This window comes from Streptopelia decaocto (genome assembly GCF_964273445.1).
Source record: "Streptopelia decaocto genome assembly, chromosome: 15".
NCBI classification, from domain to species: Eukaryota; Metazoa; Chordata; class Aves; order Columbiformes; family Columbidae; genus Streptopelia; species Streptopelia decaocto.
Window position 1 is genome coordinate 7,479,788 of NC_138670.1, and position 23,397 is coordinate 7,503,184.

At 42.7% G+C, this 23,397-nt stretch overlaps 1 protein-coding gene across 4 annotated transcripts in view; it reads left to right on the top strand.

Annotated features, from left to right (window-relative positions):
- The first annotated feature begins 16,670 nt into the window (after positions 1-16,670).
- GNB1L (G protein subunit beta 1 like) overlaps positions 16,671-23,397 on the top strand; it is a 50,283-nt gene continuing 43,556 nt past the window's right edge. The window contains exon 1 of one of the 4 annotated variants that reach the window (XM_082065911.1): positions 16,671-19,470. In XM_082065911.1, coding sequence (XP_081922037.1) covers positions 19,348-19,470 — 123 coding nt within the window. In that variant the 5' untranslated portion in view covers positions 16,671-19,347. Of the gene's footprint in view, positions 19,471-19,769; positions 19,909-23,397 lie in introns of those variants that run through there. The other 3 variants (XM_082065913.1, XM_082065915.1, XM_082065914.1) reach the window with 3 other exon arrangements.

A 23,397-nucleotide genomic window follows, 5' to 3' on the forward strand; every position in this document is an offset into this window, starting at 1 on the left:
TAATGGGTATAATGGAACTCTTTGGCCATCACAGTATAAATGCTTAGTACTAAATCACAAAAACAATTAGGATGGTGCAGAAATTAAGCAGAGTATCTCATGTGAACATGTAAGAAAATGCGTATTTATTTATTCATCGTGTAATTCTAAAATACCTAATGTCAAGCACTGTTGGAATTAGGAGAGTATCTTTTTTTGTAACTCCTAGACTTTCTCTGCAAGGTGTGCTGCTCGCTGAAGTCCATTTCTAAGCATGGCATCTAATTACTGTGTGTGCCATTATTTTTGTTGTTTCTTACAGACAAGATCTAGCACATCTAAAATTTTCTGGTCCCACAATGGAAAATTAACATCATTCCCAAGAAGCTGGAATATAAACTAATAAGGCAGGTTTCCAAAATCTGATTGCATCAGTCAGAAAGATATAGTATGAAGAGAAAAGTGGATATTCCCTGGGGGGGTGATGTGAAATGGAGACCAGTCTTGTTCGAACAAGGTGCTTTGCATTGTTAGCTGGGTAGAGGTATTGGGAGTTGCAGCCTGTCAGAACCAGCATCTCCAAGGAAGGGGTGGGGGGAATTTTTCCAGGTAAAAGTCTCAGCAGCTTGTACTAAAGTCCAATATATTAATACAATAATTTAAGGAAACCCTTTATACTCCATGAAAGATGAACTGTAAAGATATTCACCCTTTCTGCACCTCCTCCTCCATTTTCCTTCAGATCATATGAAGACCAGAAAGACTGTTGAGTTTTTTCCATCCTTCTTCCCTTTACCTTAAAGCAATGTGGGAATCAGGCTTGTTCTTCCCTGTTTTGGGAGAAACCCAAACACTAAGATCCCTCTTCTTAAATCTTTCACAAGGAGACTTCTTTTGCCCAAGGCTGTGTGAGGAGTTAGAATTAGCAAGGTGGTAACATAACTCAAATCTAAACCAAAAGGACTCCAGATACCTGTTCAGTCTTTGTCTGTTAGATTATTATGTGACTCTAATAAAATAAAATACCAAGGGAAAGAAAACAGTTTAAAAATACAGCTTTTAGGCTTTAAACAAAAATAGAGAAAATAAATAAATACGCTCCCTTCTTTGCAGGCTCCCTGCAAAGTCCCAAATATACTATTCCATTTCGTACTCCTAGCAAAAGAGTCTGAATTGAAAGCTTGTTTTATTTTCGTCTCTTATAAAGTGTGAATGAATTGTAATGCAGCCAACCAATATTCTATTCACACTATGTCAGAGCAACAGGTTACATAGCAGCTTTTAGCTTTATGCAGGAGGCTGAACTGTTGTACATGACACCTTCGTTTGTAACACAATTAGGGGTGCACAGCAATCTTTATTTAAACACCTTTGTTCAACAGCAACAAAGGATTGAGCCTTGGCATTTTTATTTAATCTTGATAATCTTCCTTTTTGTCTCTGTCTCAAAGGATCAAGAGGAAGTGCACTGATTTTCAACTTCACACGAAGGCAAGTTGTACAAACACAGCTGAAAGCATCAGGAAACACAGGCATTTTTCCTAGAGAAATTGAGTCAACTAATGTTGTGCTGGCAAGAGACTCCTGAAGAATTGGGAAGACGTTGTTAGGCACAGTTTAGGCAGCAGAATGTTCATGCTCTGATAGCACTGTTCAGTTTGGCTACCTCAGATGAATGATTCCAGTAATGTAGAAAGCAGAAATTATTACCCATATAACAGGAAGCAATTTAAAGAATACAGGCTACTTTGGAGACTTAAGAAATGGCTCTCATATTGTCAAGGGATTTTTTTTTTTTTTTTTTTTTTTTTTTTTACTCCTTTAATTTACACAAGCCAGCATCTAATTAAATCATAAGAGCGCTTTCAATTTTTGTCTGTTTAATTCTCATTATTTCTTAGAAATATTTCAAATGCAGGAAAAATAAGGAGAATTCTTTTCACACCTCAGGCTTTGCTTGCATTGATTTCTGGCCTTGTTCATTTTACCTATATCCAGGATACCCTGAGGTTTTAGATCAGGACTTTGGTTCCTGTCCTTAAGTAGGGATTTAATTGTATTCTTCTTTGCTCTTTGGATTTTTCTTGTTCTGCTTTTTTGTGAGATGATCATTCTATTTTACTTAGTTTCTTTCGGTCCTATTTAAGTATCAATCAGTGAGTTCCCTTCAGACGGGGTAAAAGTCAAATGTATTCTTAAGGGAGCATTTCAGCATTTTCTGTTTGCATCTTTCCTTAACTCCCTTCTATTTCCCAAATCTGGAAATGCCACAGCTCCAGAGGAGACAGTTCTAAATAAGGCCTGTCCTTAGCTGTGGTATGGTCCCCACTGAAGAATAAGAGACACTGAAGTGTTTACAGTTGGACCTTCTGAAGGGTATCATCTTTCCTTAATGACAAAATGCATCAGATCCACAAGCTGTGGCAGCAGCGCCTCAGGGTTTCCACAATAGTGGCAAAGTGGAGCATCCAATGAAATCTGCTTGTGAAGTGCAAGGCCGCCTTCTTGGTCACTGTGGTTACTTAAGAGCTCTAAGGTCTTGCATTTTTTTTGTATCAAGTAGCAAATTCTCAGAGTGCAGAAAGCTAACCTGGAATGATGAGATTGTCCATGTGTGGGTCTTCAACATCCTTGTGATGCCACTTCTTTGTCTTAACACTCTAGTTCTGGAAGTCCTAACATTTCCCAGGTTCACAAGTTGGGTGAACATTTGCTGTAAGCTATTGAGTTGATGCCTAAGAACAGCAGAGGGGAGTGTTCACTTGGATCTACATTATTGATTGAAGCACTCTCCCTCACTGTACTTCAGTGAAGTGTAGCCAAGAACAACAAGATAAGAATTAATATAAGTGACAAGGGAGTTTCTCAGTCTGTACCGATGTACATTAGCCTGGCTGAAGAGAAAAAGAAGCTGATACTTGAGTCTTTTGAGTTGCGAAGGGTCTGGTCAGTCCTTGAAGGGGAAGCACATGAATAGCCCAGTTGTCATCGCATTTTATTTTTCCTCCAACTTTGACTAATGGTGCATTTCCTCTGGCCTCCCACGGGCCGTCCGTGGCTGACTTGCTTTGTCACTCTTCACGTCTAGTCGCTGCCTTTACTGTCCACCCTGTTCCCATGGCAGGAACCCGGTGTCCTCTAAAAAAACGCACAGGCACAAACCATCTGTCATTCTTCCCACTCCTCTTTTAAGCGACCACTTCCCATATTGTGTGGCCTTGCAGGCTGAAAGCGGTCTGCCTCCCCCCGCATGCCTGGAGTACATGCCAACTCTCTCCCTGCTTGATAAGGGACCTCCAGACATTCTGCCTGTAAAAATACTAATGGGCATCTCCCTGTTGATAACCAGCTCCGCCTTTTTATTGTGCTCATGGGGTGATAAGTTGTCTGGATCAACAAGGAATTGTCCCTTTTGCCACTTCACAGCTGAAGTTATTAGGGTCAAATTAGGTGTGAGTTGTTAAATTAATCATTGCAACCACAAATAATTTGTAGTGTGCTATGAACAAATGAAAAAAAAAGAAACTGGACAATAGAAGGGGAAATTATTGTAGGGCACAAAGAACAAAAGTGATTGCAAAGAAGGGAGGAGAGAATGGCTGGCAATGCTGTACAGGATGCTGAGCTAGGCATGTAGTCCCTGCTGGATTTGGTCTCTTGCACCTGTGGCGTGTGAAATCATAGAACGAGATAGTTCTTTAACATCATTTGAGAGTCCTAATTAGTCACCTAAGTTGTCTTAGGGAGAGGAAGATAACTGGCTTGGCACCAGAAATAGGGCTTTTAAGTATATGTTAGTGGATGATATTCCTTGAGCATCTCTAGATGTGTCCCTGCCAGAACCGTGCTCATGGGGCTTGCCATAGTTAGGTGCTCCAGGAGAACCTGCAGCTATGGCCAGTGATGCAGACCAAGCAGTGCCTAAACTGCATCTGTCAAGTGTACTTTTAGTAAAAAACTGGAAGAAATCTTGTTTCTTTTTTTTTTTTTTCAAGTACTGGCTTGCGTCATCGTCTGAATCGCTAATCTGAATTACACAGACCTAGTCTCTGCTGGAAATGAAGTCCAACAGATCTAAATCACAGCCGGAATTTCTAAGCTAAAAATCCAGTCCATCATTCCAAGGCAGCACTTGGCAATACATGTACAACCCATGTCTAGGAATGGTGGCCTCTGAACCATCCCTTTTTCTACAGCGTAACTTAGACCCACTGCTTGGGGACATGGCTTCTTGGGTCAGTTGTTGCCAGGGCTGCACTCACAGCAGTATTTGAGAGTTGATTATAAGCAAACAATGTAGGTAAACCTTCAGTTTATGTATATAAACAGTATAACAGACATGACCATGTTTTTCCAGAACCATTAACAATATTTGGGAGGAGGGTGCAACTTCAAGGTCACACCTATGAAAGCAAAGCCTGTTTGATACTGAAGAGCTCTGTGTGAATTTGGTTCTAACTGGGGAGCTGCAAGGGGGAGGGTGGGAGGGGAGGACAGCACAACACCTACTGAAAAGCTTCCATTTTAGTTTTTGGGGGTGAGAAGCCTGAATTTTGTGCCTAAAATACAAAGCCAAAGGTGTGCTAGATTTGCTTGGAAATGCTGCAAAGCTATTCTCATTTCCTGTAACTATTGCAAGGTTGGCCTTTTTCCATGGCTAAGCCCCAGTTCTTAGCTAGCCAGAATGAAGTGGCAGGAGAAATTCACTCTCTCTTTCACCTTATAGTGTATCTAGGAAGGCAAGAACCAAGACTTTGAACCATTGATTCCTAAGTCTGTGTCTTGATTTGCTGCAGTAGAAACTGTGTGTTAAGGGTTTTGTCTTCTCTTACCGAAGCTAATTGTTAATTGCATCTTCTTTTCTCTAGCCACTGCCACAAGGATGGACTGCCTTCTGTGCTGATGACAGATCTGCCCCTCCATTATCAGGCACTGCTCTTCTGCCATCTCAGTTTCATGCCAATTGCTTCTGCATGGGAGCCAGTGGAGCAGCCGTGGTGGGCAAAGCAGTTCTCTGAGCAGGAGAGTGATGGATGATGGAGCGATTCCTTTCGACATGGCTGGGGCACTGAGGTTGTGTTAATTTTTTTTCCCCCCGATACTCCCCCTTTCCCCGCTTTGAATTTTTAAAATGAATCATGGTATTGCTGTATGAACAACATACACAGATGATGCTATAGGTTGGACATTAGGAAAAGGTTCGTCACCCAGAGGGTGCTGGACACTGGAACAGGCTCCCCAGGGAGGTGTCACAGCTCTAAACCTGACAGTGTTCAAGAAGAGACTGGGCAAGACCCTTAGACACATGGTGTGAACTGTGGGGTTGTCACATGCAGGGACAGGAGAAGGACTTGATGATCTTTATGGGTCCCTTCCAACTCAGGACATTGTTTGATTCTATGATATTTGATGGCACTGCTATGCATCACTTTTGTCAAAATTGTTAGGAAAGAGATAATTGCTACAGGTGACAGAGGCTAACAGATGAGCATCAGAGGGTACAAAGGGAAAAAATTCAGCTGCTTCTGCCAGATTTCTAGTGTTTATACCAGCAATACTCCTTCCTTTTCTCTCACTACTGTCATATATTGCATTTTCCTACAGCTTGCATACCGGCTTCCCTCCTGCGCTCAAGGAGGAAGCAGCTCTGGCACTCGTACTGTGCTGAGGCTCTGTCGGGCCCTAGTGGGTGGGTTTGCAGTGATGCAGTTCTAGCGGCACAGAACTCTGGAGATATTTGTCTGAAAGTAGTTTGCTCTGAAAAGTGTCTGCAAGCAGTACAGATGTCCTTGTGGAGGATCCGGGGCTGGATCTCAGCTGTATTGAGAATCAGCTTTGTATTCACATACTTCCCTGAAATATTCTCTAATAGCTGATTTGAACAGTCTTTAGCAGAGATCATATTTCTAGTTTGGGATTCCCTTTATACATCTTTCATTAATACAGGGATTCTCTGCAATCAGAGACCAGCACTGCAGAACAGCTGGATCCATTTTGCCTTGACAAGGGGCATGGGCATTTTTTTATATATATTTATGGCTCTCATGAACATTCAGAATTCTTTTTAGAAATATTAAAAATAATCAAGGGTTCTGGAAAGAATTCATACTGCATTGCCATCATCTGCAGGAGTTCTTCCATCTTCCTCTAGAATATGTATTACTAGCTGACACTGTGAACTAACTGGTCCAGTCTGGGAATTTCTAGCTACAACTAAGAGGAAAAGGGAGGCTGTGAAGGGAATTGGTATCTCTTGATCATCAGAGAGAGAAAATATAATACAGGCGGCAGCCTGGCTGCCCCTGGAGCAAGTCAGAAGCAAGAAGCTTGCATGCAGGCACCTCCAAAAGATCCCCAGAGTTTTGCTCTGCCTGCTGCACCCGCTGTGGTTACTTGGTAGGTTACTTGCCCTGCTTGTCTTGAGGTAGCTAGAGTTGAAGCATATGTTTTCCATTTGGAGTCTGGAGGATGCCCAGGTCCAACTTGGCATGCTGTCTGCACTGGGCATCAGCAGTACAGATGTGGAAACCACAAACGCGATTAATATAAGCCTAGAGTAAAAACTCAAATAAGCTTATAAATAAAACCAGACTTGCAGATTATTTGTTTCCATATTAGTCTATAATAGACCCTACTCAATATGTTTGTTTTATTTGGTTTGGTGACCGACATAGGTATTTATATTTCCAATAAAAATTTAAATCGGAATACAACAGACAAAGTAAGCTTAAATTATTTGTGCAGAAGATGATTGCAACTGTCTGAAGCATGTAATTCTTTACATGAAATGTTAGCTTGCTTTGAACAGAGATGTGACAAACTCCTCAGTATTTAACCTGCCATTCCATCACAGCTCCAAATCCTATATTTATATATTGAAATGGACTCCTGAATGCACTCTAATCCTCAATGAACAATCCAGAGGTGCTGGACGGCTTGGTGGGTCTAATTCTTGCTGTAAGCATCATCTGTGTGATCTTGAGTGAGTGACTAAATGATCCCCATGTCCTAGCTTCAAGTAGTGACTGTCTTTTTTTTCCCTTGTCAGTCTCCTGCTGAGCTCTGAGCATGCTTGAGGACCTCCAGTGCTCCTTTCCTGTGCAACTGCTTCAGGGCAGGTAATAAAACTGTCCAGAGAGGAGAGTTCCAAAACCATTTGAGAAAATTCTTCAAGAGTGCTGACAGACATTTTACTCAGCAGAAGAGATCTCTTCATGGGAATACTGACCCTTTATCCAAGGTGAGATTGCCTTGATTCAGCTCCATTTAAGCACAGCTGTATCAGTAGGGCATCTACTTATTTTGCCTGTACTATGACACTTAGGATGGGACATCTGCACAAAGCCTGACACGTCTTTAAATTGATACTTGTTGCACCAAGGCCTCGTACACATCTGTGTTAAGTAGTATCTACAAGTGATCAATTAGGCCTACCTAACTTTCAGATCATACCAAGGTGACATAACTGGAATTATGCTTCTTCTAAATCGACAATACAGGGAAATAAGCACTTCCACGTGCTGGTTTGAATCTCACACAGGCTATCAAGGGAGCATGCAGTTCTTGCATCACAATGGAATGAAACTGAGCCTTGTATATGCATTTGCGGTGACTTGTTTTATGCTATTAGGGCTCTGAGACGAATGAATAAACAAACAGCGCACTCTTCTCATCTGCACCTTGTTAAAAAAAAAAAGGGAAAAAACTCTCACACCCTTTGTTAGATTGTCAATGCCAGAGGAAAGACACCAGCAGTTATTCCATTCAAATGTACAGTTTTTCTTTCCAATTGTTTCTCTGGGTTCCTTTTTTATTTCTTTTCCCCTCTTCAGCTGGTTGAGCGATGGCCTGTTCTTATGAAACAAGTGTTCAGCTTCACAATGGTCCTGACTTTTCATTGTTTGAAGGGCAAGAGGGTCATGCAAAGTAAACTGTCTTGTGCTAGATAATGTTTTTCCACATGGAAATGTTGGAGGGCCACTCTGTGCTGTCAGCCCAGAAATGCCAGAAGATGCCTTCAGACTCCCCAGGTGCCTCTGTGTTTGTTTTCTAATGTTATTGCACATACAATATCATTAATATTATGTCCAAAGCTTGTCCTTTTAAACAGAGTCAACATCTAGGCTATTAGTCAGCCACAGGGAAAAAGGAAAGGATTAAGTCAACACTGTAAAGAATTAACCCTTTCGGTTGCCCAAAGAAGAAATCAAAGATTATATGACCTCCTTAAATTGCAAAAGGGACTTGATTGTTTTCTTTCACGAAGTAGTGGAAATAATTCCTCTCACTTTGGCACTCAAATTTAAAATTCAACAGCCTGTGTCCTGCAGGAATCAGAAAAGACTGGTGGCTTTCAAGACATCCTTCTCTTTCCCATGGTACCTGCCGTTGAAGGGCAAGAAATTTCCCTCCCACCTACCTCTTTCTTTTTTTGAATCTCCATTTCCCTGTGGGCTGCCTTAGGTACTGGGCTAGGCTTGGTGTGTAGACAATTAGAAATATAGGCAAGACTGCATGGAGCAAAGTGTCCAAATGCTGAGTGAGTGCCCAATGGGCCGTAGCAAAATGCACAACCAAGTCAAAGAAAAATGGAAAATATTTCATAAAATTCATCTTTGCATCCCTTTTTCCTCTCTTGATATATGGCCCCTTATTCACAGCTGCCCGGGCCCCGGCCCGCATGTAAATATGTCAGTGCACCAATGAGACGGAACATGGTCACAGAAACGCCGGCGGCTGTTCCCAGATAAAACGCTGAGCTGGAGCCGAGGCGTTTATTGTAAATAAAGATCAAGGCAAAGCAGCAACATTTCTGTTCGACTCAAACCTGCCAAGGTTGCTAGTCCAGCTCCTTTCACAACTACCATATGTCCACATGGATTTTCCCCTTCCAGAAAGTGACATGCTACTCTTCTGACAGCTCTGTAGCCATTGCAAGTTCCTCGATAATTTCCATGTGTTGCTTTATAATAACCTGCAAACAGTGATGGCAAATGGGGCAGTGGGTGCATGTGTGGGCACAGAGGGGAGAGGTGGACGTCCAGCTTTTCAGCTCTGATACTGCTTGCTGTACCTTACCAGTGACTTTGCAGAGCTTGGGACACATTCTTGCTTTTTTTGGTTCTGCTCAGTAGAGGGCACTGGATCCTATAAATAGGAATTAATAGAATGAAGCACAAAGGGCCTGATAGCTTTAGCAGATGGACTAACCCCTTTTCCTCTGGATACTGGTGGTGTGGAAGAGAAGTCTGAGCCTCTGCTGCATGCCAATTGACTGAGAGACAGCCATGGCATGTGTTAGCAGGTGATAAACTTGTGTCTTTTACATATATTTTTTTTTATTTTAATTAAAGTGGTAGCTACAAAAATCAGTCATCTGGAATTCAGGTTGGCTAAAGTTCTAGCTGTCTGGCATCCTTCTGAACAGTAACACCAGCCAGCTGGCACAGCTGGGGGCAGATGCAAGCACCTACAAACTAGAGCCTAAACAGCCCGGCTGGGGTGGAAACTGGTTGAATTGTGCAGGCTTGTTCCTGCAGTCCATAGGAAAACTATAGGAGTGGTCTGAGAGGAGTCAGCTGAATCACGGAGTTTAGCCTTCTTTGTAGCCCTTGATCCAAAGTCTCCACAATTTCACTACAGAGTTTTCATTTTTTCCAATGAGTTCATCTTGTTCTCAGCAATACCCACAAACAACGCGCTGTCGATCCGCTCTCCCTTTTTCATTGCTGAGTTCCCTTTGCTGTGTGCTGGGCTTTGCATTTTCCTCACTCCCAGCTCAGATGAGCTATAAGCCAAAGGGACTAACAAAAAAAATATTAGGAATGTAGTTTTTCAGATGATTTTTTTTTAAGTTTAGATGGATCTTGTGCATGTGTGTTGTAACATAATGCTTTTAATAATAAAAGTTTTAATGCTAATAAAGAACATATATTAAAAAAACTTCCTAAGCCTTCATCTGGCACTGGTCTAATATGTTGAAGATTTGGCACAATTTATTCATATAATTCAAGAATAAGAGCTGAAATTATTCATTCTCCATACTGACAGATACTGACCTAAGTTCTTGAGCTGACCTAGGATACTTTACTTTAGATGACAGCTCCAAATGCAAGAAAATGTAATACTAACACAGTATCTGCTTTAGCTCCGCTGAAGAAATGTGGAAGGCAATGCCATCTCCCAAAAAGCAGCTAGTTAGTAACTGAAGGTAACTCACCACACCCTACCAATTGCCAGACCCAAACTTGAGGTTAAATGTGCTGGAAAATGTGGCAGTAGCTTCCAAAATTTGCTGATTCCTGAGCTTAGTGGGACTCAGGCATGCCTGCCTTGCATAGAGAAGGCTCAGAACTCAGAGAAAGGAGCAGCTTTTATTTCACACACCCTCTCACTCACAAGTCTGAGCTCCTGCCTTTGCCTTGGCAAAGTGACACATGGTTCAAGAGCTGCCCATGTGCCACAGGTGCCTGGCCCCTGGCCTGTAGTGCTGTGCTGCTGCTCCCACTTAGACAGAAGCCACGGTTGCTAAGGGTTGTGGGTTTGGTTCTTTTATTAAATAGGTCAGCAGGCCCTAACAGTTGGCAGCCATCTCGAACCTGGGAGCTGTGTGATGAAAGGCCATATTATGGCAGGCTCCAGTGTATCTTTTTATCTGTCCTACTTGGTACGGCATGTTCCAGGTGGAGACTGGCAGGATGCTACTGCTAATCCCTGCCCTACTGCCGTTCCCTGGTGACAGCAGCAGTATCTTGGCTCCTCGTCCTGTGTTCAGATCCCAGCTCCCTTTGACTGCCCTGGAAACTACTGCTCCCATCACAGTTCTTTGATATGTGGAGACTTCCTGACTTCAGCACGTTATTCTGGGAAGGGAGATCAATCCCTTTTAATTCCTTTGCAAACAGATGTGCTCTTGAATGGGTTCCTATAGTCTATATTAGGCTAAATCAGGTCTGCGTTTTGTAACCACCTTCACCTTCTGCTGCACAAGCCTGATATTCTGCCTTCATTTCTGGTACTGTAAATCATTATTCCTTAACATCACTCATCAGAGAAGTAGGTAGATGATAAACTTGGCCATAAGTTGGTTCAGTAGCAATTTCCCTTAGCAATTTTAAGTGTGATTTTTAAAAAATATTTTATTTTTAACAGTTCCTTGACAGGTTAATGGGGTACGTAGAGAGGAGACTTCTGCTTTATCCCCTGGAGCCCTGACAATTGGAGGTGTTGCCTGGCTCAGCTCCTAGATGTGAGAGGAGGGAATAACTTGCACTTCTCCCCAGTGATTTCCTGATGCTCACTGGTGGAGAACAGACATGAATCACTCCAGGAGGTACTGCTGAGTGCTCCCAGGTGTCTGTTCTGCCAAGCTAGGCTGGCAGAATCAGCTCCCATAAGATTTTCCTCTCCTGAGGAGAGGCTGTTGTCAGCCTCGGCTAGCTCTCCGAGGCCTGACATCAAACTGTGTAGAGCTTTGTTAGAAGCTGACCGAAAATGTGGTGCTGTTATTATCTGACACTGGTTGAAACAAAAGCCAAATGTTGATGAATGTCTGATTCTAAAAGTAAACAGTTTGATTTTTTTTTTTTTCATTGCAAGTTAGGGGCCCTCTAGGGTTTTATCTGGTTTTGGCAATCTCCAGCACGTTTTGGGGCCTGGAGCATGGTTTTAATTGTTACATCACAAAAGTTGCCAAATAACATTGAATGCTCCTTAAAACCTCTCTCAATTTTATGGAACTTCTCAACGGCTTGACTAATACAATAATTACTGGAACTCAGCTATGTTGCCTAGTGGCAAATAGAATTTTTTCATAATGATGCTGTCTGTCGTTAATAGCAGGATTTGTTCTTTCTCTCAGCGGGAGAGAGGCCAGAAAGCCATGGTATCTGTCTTTTTTAATGACAGCCAACAGCAAACGGATAAAATAATCAATTATATCTACAGATAGGTATATAAAGTATAATTTATCATGTCAAAAACAAAAATGTTTTTAATTGGGCTGTTAATCATTTTGTAATTTTAACTAAAGAAATGGGGGCTCTACTTTGTGCTCAGACATAACTAATATTTCATACAACATTAGCTGATCTTATTATAGCTTTAATAATAGTGTTTCCTACTAACTGCCAAAATACAAGATGTGATTTCTGCTCTCATTAGCTGAAGCCTTTGCAGGTATCAAGGGATGACTTTCCCTTTTATTTTTCTTCTTCTAGAAAGATCCGGGGAGGAAGAAAGGGGGCTCAGCTGACTGATCAGCTCTAACACTTTCTAGAATCTGCTGATCTTTCTGTTTTGTACCCATATTAGTTACCAACAAATGCGTTACTGAAATTATGATTTACCTTTTTTTTTTTTTTACATCATAAGCATATTACTGTAACACAGCAAAGATTGGAAGTTGGGAGTTTTGCTTTCTAGCCACACCTGTGGGAAGCTGGGCAGATCATTGAATCCCTCCTAACTTGTTCTCTCTCTCTGTAACGCAGGTATTAGACAGCTGCCTCATCAGGCAGCTGTGGAGTATGTAAGTGTTCTAAGATTCCTGAAAATTTGATATAAAGAAGGCAAACATCTGGATGGATAGCTGCAATAGAAGCCTCTCCACTAGCTCTGTGAGGAGGCAAATGGGACGTTTATGGCTGGATCTAAATCTTCTCCATATTATAACTGAAAATGTCTTCACGATGCTGCCTGCTTTCAGGATCGGTGAGGAATCACCTAGCAGAAAAACTTCAGAGCACTGAGGTACTTTGGCTGTCTACTGTTCTGTTATTATTCCCATTGACATAATGAGCAGACACCCTGTGTGGGACCAGGTCTCTTATTTTACCCATGAGTTCTACATTAAAAAAATACCAACCACGCTAGGAGAATAAATGTTGTGACTCTTGAGCACCCCTTTGCCTCAAATACACTAGAATTACTTCCCTGCTTCAGGAGTGTTTTGTAGAGGCAAATTAATCCCCATTCCTCTTAACTTGGTTTCCCTTCAAAAAGCTCTCTACCTGCCTTAAATGAAGGGCTGGCCTCTAGAGTATCCGTTTGGAAGCAGAATTTGCACTTAGCGTTGTTTGGCAAGAGCAAATTTCACTTTCAGTGTTACAGTGGGTGTTTTTTGCTGTGGGTTTAATTTTACGTCCACAGCGTCTCCCAGTGATACATATAATACAGAGAGGGGCAGGACTGCCCTTCCTGTAACTGGATCTTCCCTGGGAGTGGGGAAATTTAGTGGACTGAGTGAGTTTTTTACAGGTCTAATGGCAGGATTGGGGCTGTTTTCATACTGGGAAAAGGGAGGAGAAGCTCTGGGGCTGGCTTGCCCAAGCATAAATAAATTGGAGGTGCACAAACATTCAAAAAAATTCCCAGAGAGTCACATTGCACAACTTAATGGGCCTGGTGCCTTCACCTGTGCCAATTTTATGTGACTCTTAACTCTGGCGTTAAATAAAAACGAGACTTGCTCTAATGACATCAGCAGCGGTGAAGAAAATATGCTGCTACTTTGATACAGATCTCCTTTTAAGGAGGACATAGTAGACGGCCAAAGCTCTTTTTCCCATCTGTTAGGTGAGTGTTATGATTCCCTGCTCAGCAGCATTCTCTCAACAACACTGCTCTGCTTTCAGAATTATACTAGATGATTTTTAATAAGAATATGGTTATCTGTTCCCCCTGGTTTTGCCACCTTGATTTTACTCTCCTTCTCGATTACATGAAAGAATAGAAAAGGGGGACATGAGTTGGCTGGGGGGGGGGAGCAAATAGCATGGGGAGGGTGTTAAATGAACCAGCTGTTATGTGTGAAGTATCTGTTTTCTAATTGCTTCTGTTGGAATGCAGGGGAAAAAGGCACTGGCTACACTTAATTAATAAGGCAGGACTCACATAAACTCCAGCTGTGAGCACAGGACTGGTCTTTAAAGGATAAGCTCAGGAGGTGGGGCAGAGAGTTTGATTTCCTCGCACTAAATCCTGTCACATGCTGCTGGTAGTGTGTGTGTCTACTTAAGCCTTTTGGTTGTCTGTCTGAACCAGACAGGAGGTATCTGTTGCTGTCCACGTGCCCCACCCCAAGAAAAATGATCTGTCCTCAGAAATCAAAGGTGTGAGGCTGTGTTTCAAGCTAGGGTGAAACCACTGTATTTCCACTCAAGTTTGGAATCCCTAAAAATTGGGGATGTTTGGATCAAAGATTTTTGTTCAGAGTAAATGAAAGCATGGGCTTTTGCAGCTGGACCCAGACACAGCTTTGCCTCTTGGTCCTCTTTTCTGCCTAAGAGAGAGGGTTTGGCATCCTGTCAGCATCTCTCTCTCATCTGGCCTCTGGAGCTTTGCTGCAAGGGTAGCACTGGTGTGGTGGTTGTCCAGCTGATGCCTCCAAAGGCCATTCTTCAATGATCCCTTTGAGAAGAATGATGTCCAGTTCATTTCTCTTTTTTTTTGAGAAGTGCTCAAAAACATCATCAGGAATTTCCCTGAATTGTAGACAATGTCCCTGAAACCCACATGAAAATGTTAATTCCACAGTGTTTCCTTGCTGGCTGTGTAGGCAAATGAGCTTTCTGATTAAGGTGAAGTGTCATTTTCTGGATGGAAACCTTTGGGTACCAGCTTGCCTGCTCCTTTGGGTGCCATCACTCAGGGCAGGTCTCTTCCAGTGTGATCACTGTCCCTCCCTGGCCCTCTCCTTTCCTGACCCCATGCTTCTGCCTTGCATCATTCCTGATGGTCCTCAGGTGAGTGCAAGGGTCAGCACAGGGGATGGGACATGGCCGTGTGGCTGCAAATGGGTTGGGAAAGGAAGAGTGCTCATTTTGGCACAGAAAGCCCAGCTGTTTTCACCACACCCTTCCTCTTCAGGCTGGAGCTGAGCAAGTCTCCATTTGATGTTGTTGTGCCCTTTTTCCTCCTCTCTCTGCTTGGGATCATCCATCACCTTCCACAAGCTCTGAAAATGCAAAACCCTTCAGATTTCTGGTTAGAGCTCTTTGTTGTTTTGAAAGGTAAAATGATCCAAGGCTGAAGCATCCAGGAGGATTTTGGTGTTTCACTGCTCCTTATTTCGGTGACAGCTAGGTCTGGTGTGGGACTAAACACACAGATATATCAATAGCCTCAGTCCCTTGAGGTCCTGCATGGAGCAGGACTTCCCACCCAGAGAGAAAAACAATTCTTGGGTGTTACAGCATGTTTCCAAGCAAGCAAGGTGGGGCCTCACTTTGCAAAGCTCTATAAACAGCAGCTCTTTGTGTCTTCTCTCTTTCTCTTCGGTGTGCACGTGTTGCTGTTTTCAAAGGTTGGTTTCAAAGTGCTGATTCAGAGCCACCAGCCGTATTGTTTTATCTGGGGAGATTAGGGCTGAGAATGTTGTGGTTTTGTAATGAAAAGACTCCATTGGAAATAGCAGCATATTTGACATGAGACTGTTATTTATGCTCAAATAACCATCTCATTTAACGATGAGGAGTCTTTTTTTTTTTCTTTTCAAGTTTAGATCAATCATGTATGAAGGCAAACTCCCACACAGCCTCCCTTGGCCCCTAATACTTTTATTTAATTTTTCTTCTGCTCATTATTTTATGGTTTTGTCCTTGACTGGTACATTTCTCTTTTCTTCTTCCTTACATGCACCATTAAGGAGGCAAAGAACTTACATTTATAGCTCAAACCCTGTGTAGCTCTTCAGCCATAAATAATGTTTTATACAGATTCTAAGATTATTAAATTCTTCTAGTTAGCCTCCCTCTTACTTTTACAGCTCATCTGATTAGAGAGGACATATTATATTGAAACTTGTCTTAACTATTTCTGTTTTGCTTTTGCAAGCAGACCTGAGAAGACAGGACCTGGCTGTATGCGCTGTTTATCTGAAGACTTGCCATAGGAACGCAAAGCAACTTGCCTGCAAGAGAACCAATTGTTGGGATGGACAAAACTCCAGAGAAGCCCTCTAATTCTGAGATGTAATCAACTTCCTAAATACAGGCAAGTCTACAATTGAAATTGAAATCTCTCTGGGGAGAGAAATGCATTCAAAATACGCTCTTCTGGAGAGGCCAGACAGGTACGTAATCAGTGAAGGGAATGCTTTGGTATGACAAGATAGTTATGCTCAGGTAGTAACCGATTTTGGGCAATTGTAGGAACCAACCCATTTGGCTCAGTGCATCGCTGCCCCATAGCTACATATTTAGGTCCTTTTGATGACCAGACATCTGAGGTTCTGCTTTTCCCTACAAATGCAGCCGGAACAGCTGCTGCAGTTTCCAGAGATCGTGAAACTGTAGCACTGAGCTACTCGTCGTTCTGCTTAATGAAATCTGCTCACCTCAGACAGTGCCTTAGGGGTATATGCCAGTATTACAAACCATGGAGCTGAGCACATAGAGGAAAAATATCCCTACTAGAGACAAAGCTAATGAAAAGTGCTGCAAAGCCTCACAGTCGACAGCCTGCACAATGAAAATATCTCCTCCAATTAGTCCATGGTAATCAACGAGGCAAACGTCTCTGCCTCCTGAGCCAGACAGGGTGGTGTTTTAATAATAGGCATAAATCTATTGTGCTTTTCTCCTCGTGACCTAGCATATTCTGTCAGGGCAATGCATACCCCAGAGAAGGAGTAGAATTTATGTGTCCAATAAAACAATGGAGCTTCAGTGATATCAGCTGTTTGACGAACTTTAATATACATTTGCTATAAAACAGGCAGCAATTACCAGAATGTGATACCCAAATAAAAATCCATGATCCATTTGCACGACAGATCTTCAATTTACTCACATTCATGTGAAAGAGACACATAAAAATGATATCCATGCTTAAAATCACTTAGAAGCAGTCTGAAAGACCCCACAGTTGCAAGTGATACTGCAATACTTAGCTAATACTCATGTTTCGATGGCTTTGCCTTCATGATTCTTCCAGTGGTTCCTTTATGTTTCCTGGTATTTTGCCAAACACCTGTGAATCAGTGCACAACAAATATTCCTGCCATTTAATTTAGCCTTGCACAGAAAGGCTGTATTAGGCCTGATGCAGACCTAATCCCAAACCTCTAAAGAGGTTTAAGGCACTCTGGTTTCACCTAATCCCGAAACCTAAACCAGAATCATTGAAAACCTCCATAACACCACAGGAATGGGCAAATAAAGGGTTTCCACTATGAAATTATTAAAAGGACACAGTGTATCTTTTGGATTTGAGACCTAAAGCTTTACCTAAGGAGCTTGGACTGTCCACAATAAAAGTGTTTATTTTGGAGATAGGAGATTGAAAGGTTTATTTGACTAGAGAGCTGCTCTCACCCTTCCCACCCAAAAAAAGAAAAGGGGTGATCCCCTAGAAGAGTGAAAAATGGGAAAGGAATCTACAAGTAACAAGGCAGGTGAAGCCCAGGCTTCTGTTCAAGCCTCAGCCATGGCTCTCCCTGAGAAAGAGCAAGAGCAAAGCCCCTGGTGCACAACTGGGCTGCTGGTCCCTGAAGTTCCTTGCAGCAAACACCTAAGGAAAGAGTTATTGGTGATAACAAATACACGGCTGTGGTTCAAAATGGAGGCTCTGCTCTTTTGAGATCTTACTGATGGGAGATAACATGTAAAAACATGCACTGTAATGGAACTTTCAATTACGAATTGCATCCAACTGTAGTAAATTTGATCTTGCATTAATTCATGTTAAATTAATTGGATTCTGTCATTCCTGAATTCTGGTAACCACCTTGTCTTGCAATATAACTCATTATCTTTGTATTGTGAAAGGGGTATTTTCCAAGGTGACTGTAGGGAATACTAGCTGTACCATATTCTAATAAACATTTAGGTCCTAACAAATTAAAGACCTGAAAGTATACTGCACATGTGGTAACATTATGCTTAGCATTTTATAGCATTGATCTGCTGCTCTAAATCTCTTCATTCAAATAATTTCAGTAAAACATGTAGGGAAATACAAGGCTATATTTCTGCATTATTCAATACTGGAAATATCTGTGCTTAGGACATTCCTAATAATGAGAAGCATAGCTACCTCAGTGTACTGTGTTTTCATAATCACCGACGGCATTTCAAGAGCCCTTTAGAGCAAGGATTTAAGAACCAGTGTCCCTACTGATGACTTTATATCATTTGAGTCAATAAACAAACCCCAGATTTACCTTCACAAACTCATGAAAAATCTCCATGCCTTTGTCTGCATCAACAGAAATGGAACAGAACAGCAGTTATTTAACAGTACTGTGGTACTCTAGGTGTACTTTAGTTTTCAAAGGCTCTTTCATTCCATAGGTGAAAATGGCAGGAAAGCTGAGCAGCAGTAGTTTTATAGGGTAGCAATCTTTCTAGCTGTAATTATGGCAGTATAGCCGTCTGAGAAGCTAAATGACAAAGCTTGTATCTCCTAGCCAGGTAACACAAGCAAATGATGGTTTATTTGCTTTCCTTGAGCAAGTGTTGGTGTAGCTGCAGAGCAACAGGGGACACTTAGCGGGGGGAAGACTCTGGCTTTCTGCAGTGCTGCCATGTAACGTGCACTGAGCCTGCCACCACCGCTCTGAGGAGGGTAGATGGATATGTTAGCAGGGTGCAATTCCAATCCCACATAACAGAATTTTTGTTATAGTGGCATTTAACTGTTGCCTGATTTAATCCAATTATGACACCAAACCATTAACTTCTATTTGGAACCATTTCAGGAGGTGACTTTGTTTCCTGAAGAGCCTCTCCTGCAAGACAGCATGTGGAAAGCTAAGTGTGGCTACATTGCACTGAAAGACCTGGGTCTGTTTATCCCAGAACAAATCCAGATGGACAGCGGTTGCCAAAGGAGACAAATGAGTTCAGGAACGCGGTAATGCCGTGCTCAGCAGAGCTCCAGGTAAATGAATTCTCTGTAAGCGGAGCTGAGGAGAGCCCAGAACACTGCCCGGCGTGCAGCCCGCTTGTCCACTGCAGCGAGCTCTGCGGAATCACCGAGCCACAAACTGGGCACCCGCTCCATGGCAGCGCCGGACACCAGCGCCCAGCCAGGGCCCTCCCAACCGGTTCCAGCACAACCCGCCCGTGCGCAGCCCTCTGCTCTCAGACGCTGTTCTTCGCACGTTCCGGTGCTCGCGTCTGGCTCCACGGAGCACTGACACGGTTCGCGTCCCGCCCGGACCTGCTGCCCGGTGATGGCAAAGTCCTCTGGGGGTGGTGAGCCGGAGCTGCGGCGAAGCCCCCGCCGCCCTAGGGCCCTGCGGCTGCGCTGGCTCCCGCCGTCCCGGCTCTGCACTGGCGGTGTCACGGGGCTGCCCGGGCCGGGCTAACGGCACCGCGGACCCGCCGCGCCGACAGCGCATGCGCGCGGTCGTGCTTCCCCGTGATGTCACGGACGGGCCGCCAGTATCGCGCTCGGCGCTCCTCTGTGTCTGCCTGGTTCCCGGGAGGAGGATCGCCGAATCATCGCTGTCACGCTTCTTCCCTCCCCCAGGCGGAGCGGCGCTCGGTGAGAGACGGTGGGGAGGCGGGGGAGTGGAGTGAGGGCCCTGCACCCCCGCCGCCACGGGGAACTCCCGGCTCGACCGCTGGGGAGGCGCGAGCAACGCCCGGAGGCGGCGGCGGAGCGGGGAGGACGCGCCTGGCACCGGCGCTGCGGGGGGAGCAACATGCGCCTGCGCGGGGGCGTCGCCACGGCAACGGCGGAGCGGCCGCGCGCCTTGGCCCGCCGCGTGCGGGGCTGGTGGCAGAGCCCGCGCGGGGCGCGTGCGCGGGAGACCGTTATTCCCTGTCACGGGCGGCAGCGCGCGGCCTATGGCGGGTGCCGGGCCGGTGACCGGCGCTGCAGCGGGTACGCGGAGTTTGTCCCGGCCAGAGCAGCGAGTCGGGGTGGGAAGACGCCACGGTGGGACGAATGCTTGAGGGAGATGTCGCGTCTGTGTCTGGTGTAAGGCCTCCGCTAGGTAGAAGTAATATTTTGGTTCGAGTCTGCATCTACTTAGTTGCGGTTAAGCTGCGCTGAGGCAGTTTGCTTGGAGAGCCTCTGTGCTATGTCCCTCTGGCAGCTGTAATACTGATATGCTTAGAGTTCAGAATACACCCGATCGAATATTTAATATCAGTGAGCCATAAATACCAAACCTGCTTGTAATGCAGCTTACAATTCTAACATAGTGAATTTTACAGCTGTCTCAGAATAATCTCAGTGCTTTTATGGCCAGCAGAAATTAGCGTTATTAAGGTATTTAAAAGTGATAGTAAACAAGGTTGCGTGGACAGTGCTTGAGCAGACCAGGGTGAGGCAGGGAGCTGCATCTGCTGCGTTCTGCACCCGGCTCTGCCCACGGAAAGCACAGCGCAGGTGGGTCAGTCATCACTCTGCCTTCCCCTGCCGTCTGCACAATGGTAGTGGCAGTCCTCAGGAAGAGTTAAAAGTGCTTTAATACCCTTCAGCTGGAAGCGTTTACAAAATAAAACATATTATTGTTGATGATAAAATAGTATTGTATTTATCTACTGGACAACCTGGTCTGGTCTCATAGCTGACCTTGCTTTGAGCTGGAGATCAGACTGCGGAACTCCTGAGGTCCCTTCCAGCCAGAGTGATTCTGTGGCTGCATAATTAGCACACCGTTATCTCATAATACGAATTCTATTCAGATATAGCCTGTGGAAATCTACAGAACTAGCCTCATTTCAACAGATTGACTCGAAGCCCTAGGTTTTTACTTTGATTACTATCAGAAAATGGAGGAAATCTTGCCTTAATGGATATTTCACAGATTGATTCATTGAAGAGGAATGAAAAAGATCAACACCTCTCATTTGTCTTCACAGTACATAACCTCGGTGTGCTACTCCTCGTTCACGGAGCCCTGCAGTGGTATTTTCAGTTAGAGTAGCGGGGTTTACTTGCTTTTGCTCCCTCTGCTGGCAGTCTGATTCTGCAGCCAGGTATTCCACGCTTGTTTTGTTGTGTATTTTCCTTCTCAATAGTACTGGCTGTTTGAAATGAAGAAAATGCCTTTTACAGCTCCTTTACATGCCACTATGCATTAGAAAATAATGTCCAAATTCAATAGCTTCATTTTGAAATGAACCAGGTAAAAAACAGACACGGTGCGTGCTCTGGAAAAAATAGAAGACATGAGAGATGCAAATCTATGTGTAATGTTTATTCCTTTACTGGGAGTCGTTTTGAAGGGCACTTCATGCTTTTTAGCACAGTCTCTTTGTGACTTGTCATTCTTCCAAAGCTCCTTCCACCAGCCTCCAATTTTAGTGGAATTTCTGTGAGGCTTTTAGAGAGGGCTCCGTGACTGGGAAGAGTTTAATTAATAATTTGTTCTGTCTGCATAAGTTATATGGAGTATAGAGGGCATCTTATTTATTTTTAGCTAAATGACTACGTTTTAAAGAAACTACTGGAATAACTGCTTGTTTTCTAATGATTCCTATCAACATTTTTATTGATTTACAGGTAAACTAGTTTTTTCTTGTTGTAAAAAATATCCTTGTGATCAGGAAATCTATATTCTGGCTCGGATGTGTCATTATCAGTTATAAAGATTTTGCAGATGGAAATTATGTTGGTGCATGCACTGGAATAGATGCCAGCTTCTAATATCAGATAAATAGTCTGGTTTTGGTTAATTTGCACAAAGACTTATTTTTAAGTATTAGAATTACAATATTCAAATTGTAACACATTTGGGAGCAGATCTGTTGACTAAGTACATTACATCTTTTCTAACCCCGTTGACCATTTTAGAAAACTGTGAGGTTCTTTTTGCAAAGAACCACTTAACTACTGGCTCATATATGTTCTTACGTTCTAAAGAGACAACTTTTTTGACTCTTTATCACACAGTACATTGGGCTGTATTTTGTTTCTTGTTCACATACCTTTTATTTTTAAATTGAACACTATTTCTCTGCAAGCTCAGCCATAAAAGCATACTATTTCATTGGAACAGTAAGAACTGTAAACCAGTCATTGCTAATTAGTTTAGATGGGAGAATTAATGCTGAAGATTATGGTTTTCCAAAATTATATTCTATGAAGCACTGTCTTCATTGGGGAAAACAGCTATTGTTTTGTCGTAACTATGTTGAATTATAGATGTATATCAGTGACATTTCTGTGATTGCAAAGAAAAAATTAGTAATGATTTTAAAAAAGGTTGACCTTTCCTTTTTGAACACCTTTTCTGAGTTGTAATGCTGTTACGTTACTTTTGTACAAACTTGAAACCTCAGCACAGTTTTACATGTTTGTGTGTGTCTCTATAAAGAAAAAAGGTAAGACTAGTAGCAGTGTTTTGATTCAAATATACCTGTGTGGATAGATTTATGCTTTCTTTGTAATAATGCAGTTTGCACTAGAATATACTTGGTAGTACAAATGAAGGGGTTTGGATTAGTAGTAGCTTGAAAACTTTTTGCTATTTTTTTTTTTCCAAATTATTGGTCTCTATGGGGTAGTAAAAATTATTACAAAGCAATGAGAATAAATAAATCTATGAAAAAAACTGCACAATTTTTTGCACAAGCAAGCCAGCTTCCTTCTGAGCTCTGTGCTGGCACACTTGTATGATTAAAAAACTGATTATATTTTTCTTTTCATAACCAATAAAAATAATTTCACAACTGTAATGAATGCACTTCCTATGGCTCATTTTAATTATATGCAGCTAATGATGGCATAACTCACCATTTCAAAAATTGTTTCGGTGGCATTTATGACTTAGTGTAAACGCTCATGTGTCATAGGATTATTTGAAAGAATTGGAACTTTGAGAGATGTCAGGTTTGCGGTGTTGAGAAAAGTGACTCGTTAAACAATAGGTGCTAGTTATCAAGAGCACATTGTAGGGCATGTTTAGGCTACAAATCTAAAAGAGTCAACAGATTTACTTTAAAAAAGAAGTATTACTGGATGTCATTTAAAAAGGCATGTATTAGCCTTGAAAGTTTCCAGACCACTAAACTGGAGAACCCAGGCTATGTCATGATTCAGAAGCATTTAAAACATGAATCAGTATTTTCTGCATCTCAAAAGTGAAAGTTACAGAGGAAATCCACCTTTTCTATAAATGGATTTACCAGCACAGGTCTTCAGATTTGTAACATCACATTGTAAGCAAATTAGGAGTCTTCAGAGCAAAAAATCTTTTAGTCAGCAAATTTTCTCTTTCATGATTTATTTTTAAAGGTCACAAGGTGACCATTACAGTCAAAAAATAGTAATTTGTACAGGAAAACCTTTCCAGATGAGATGCAACCCTGTCCTAAACCAGGCTAAGTTTCCCAGAGCTGCTGGGTGACTGTTGGGTATAAGGTAAAGCTGAGCAAGAACTATTTGGAATGAAACATAAAATAATGTCTAGCTTTTTTTAGTTATTCCCTGGTTTTTCAGTGGAAGCTAAACTTCTTT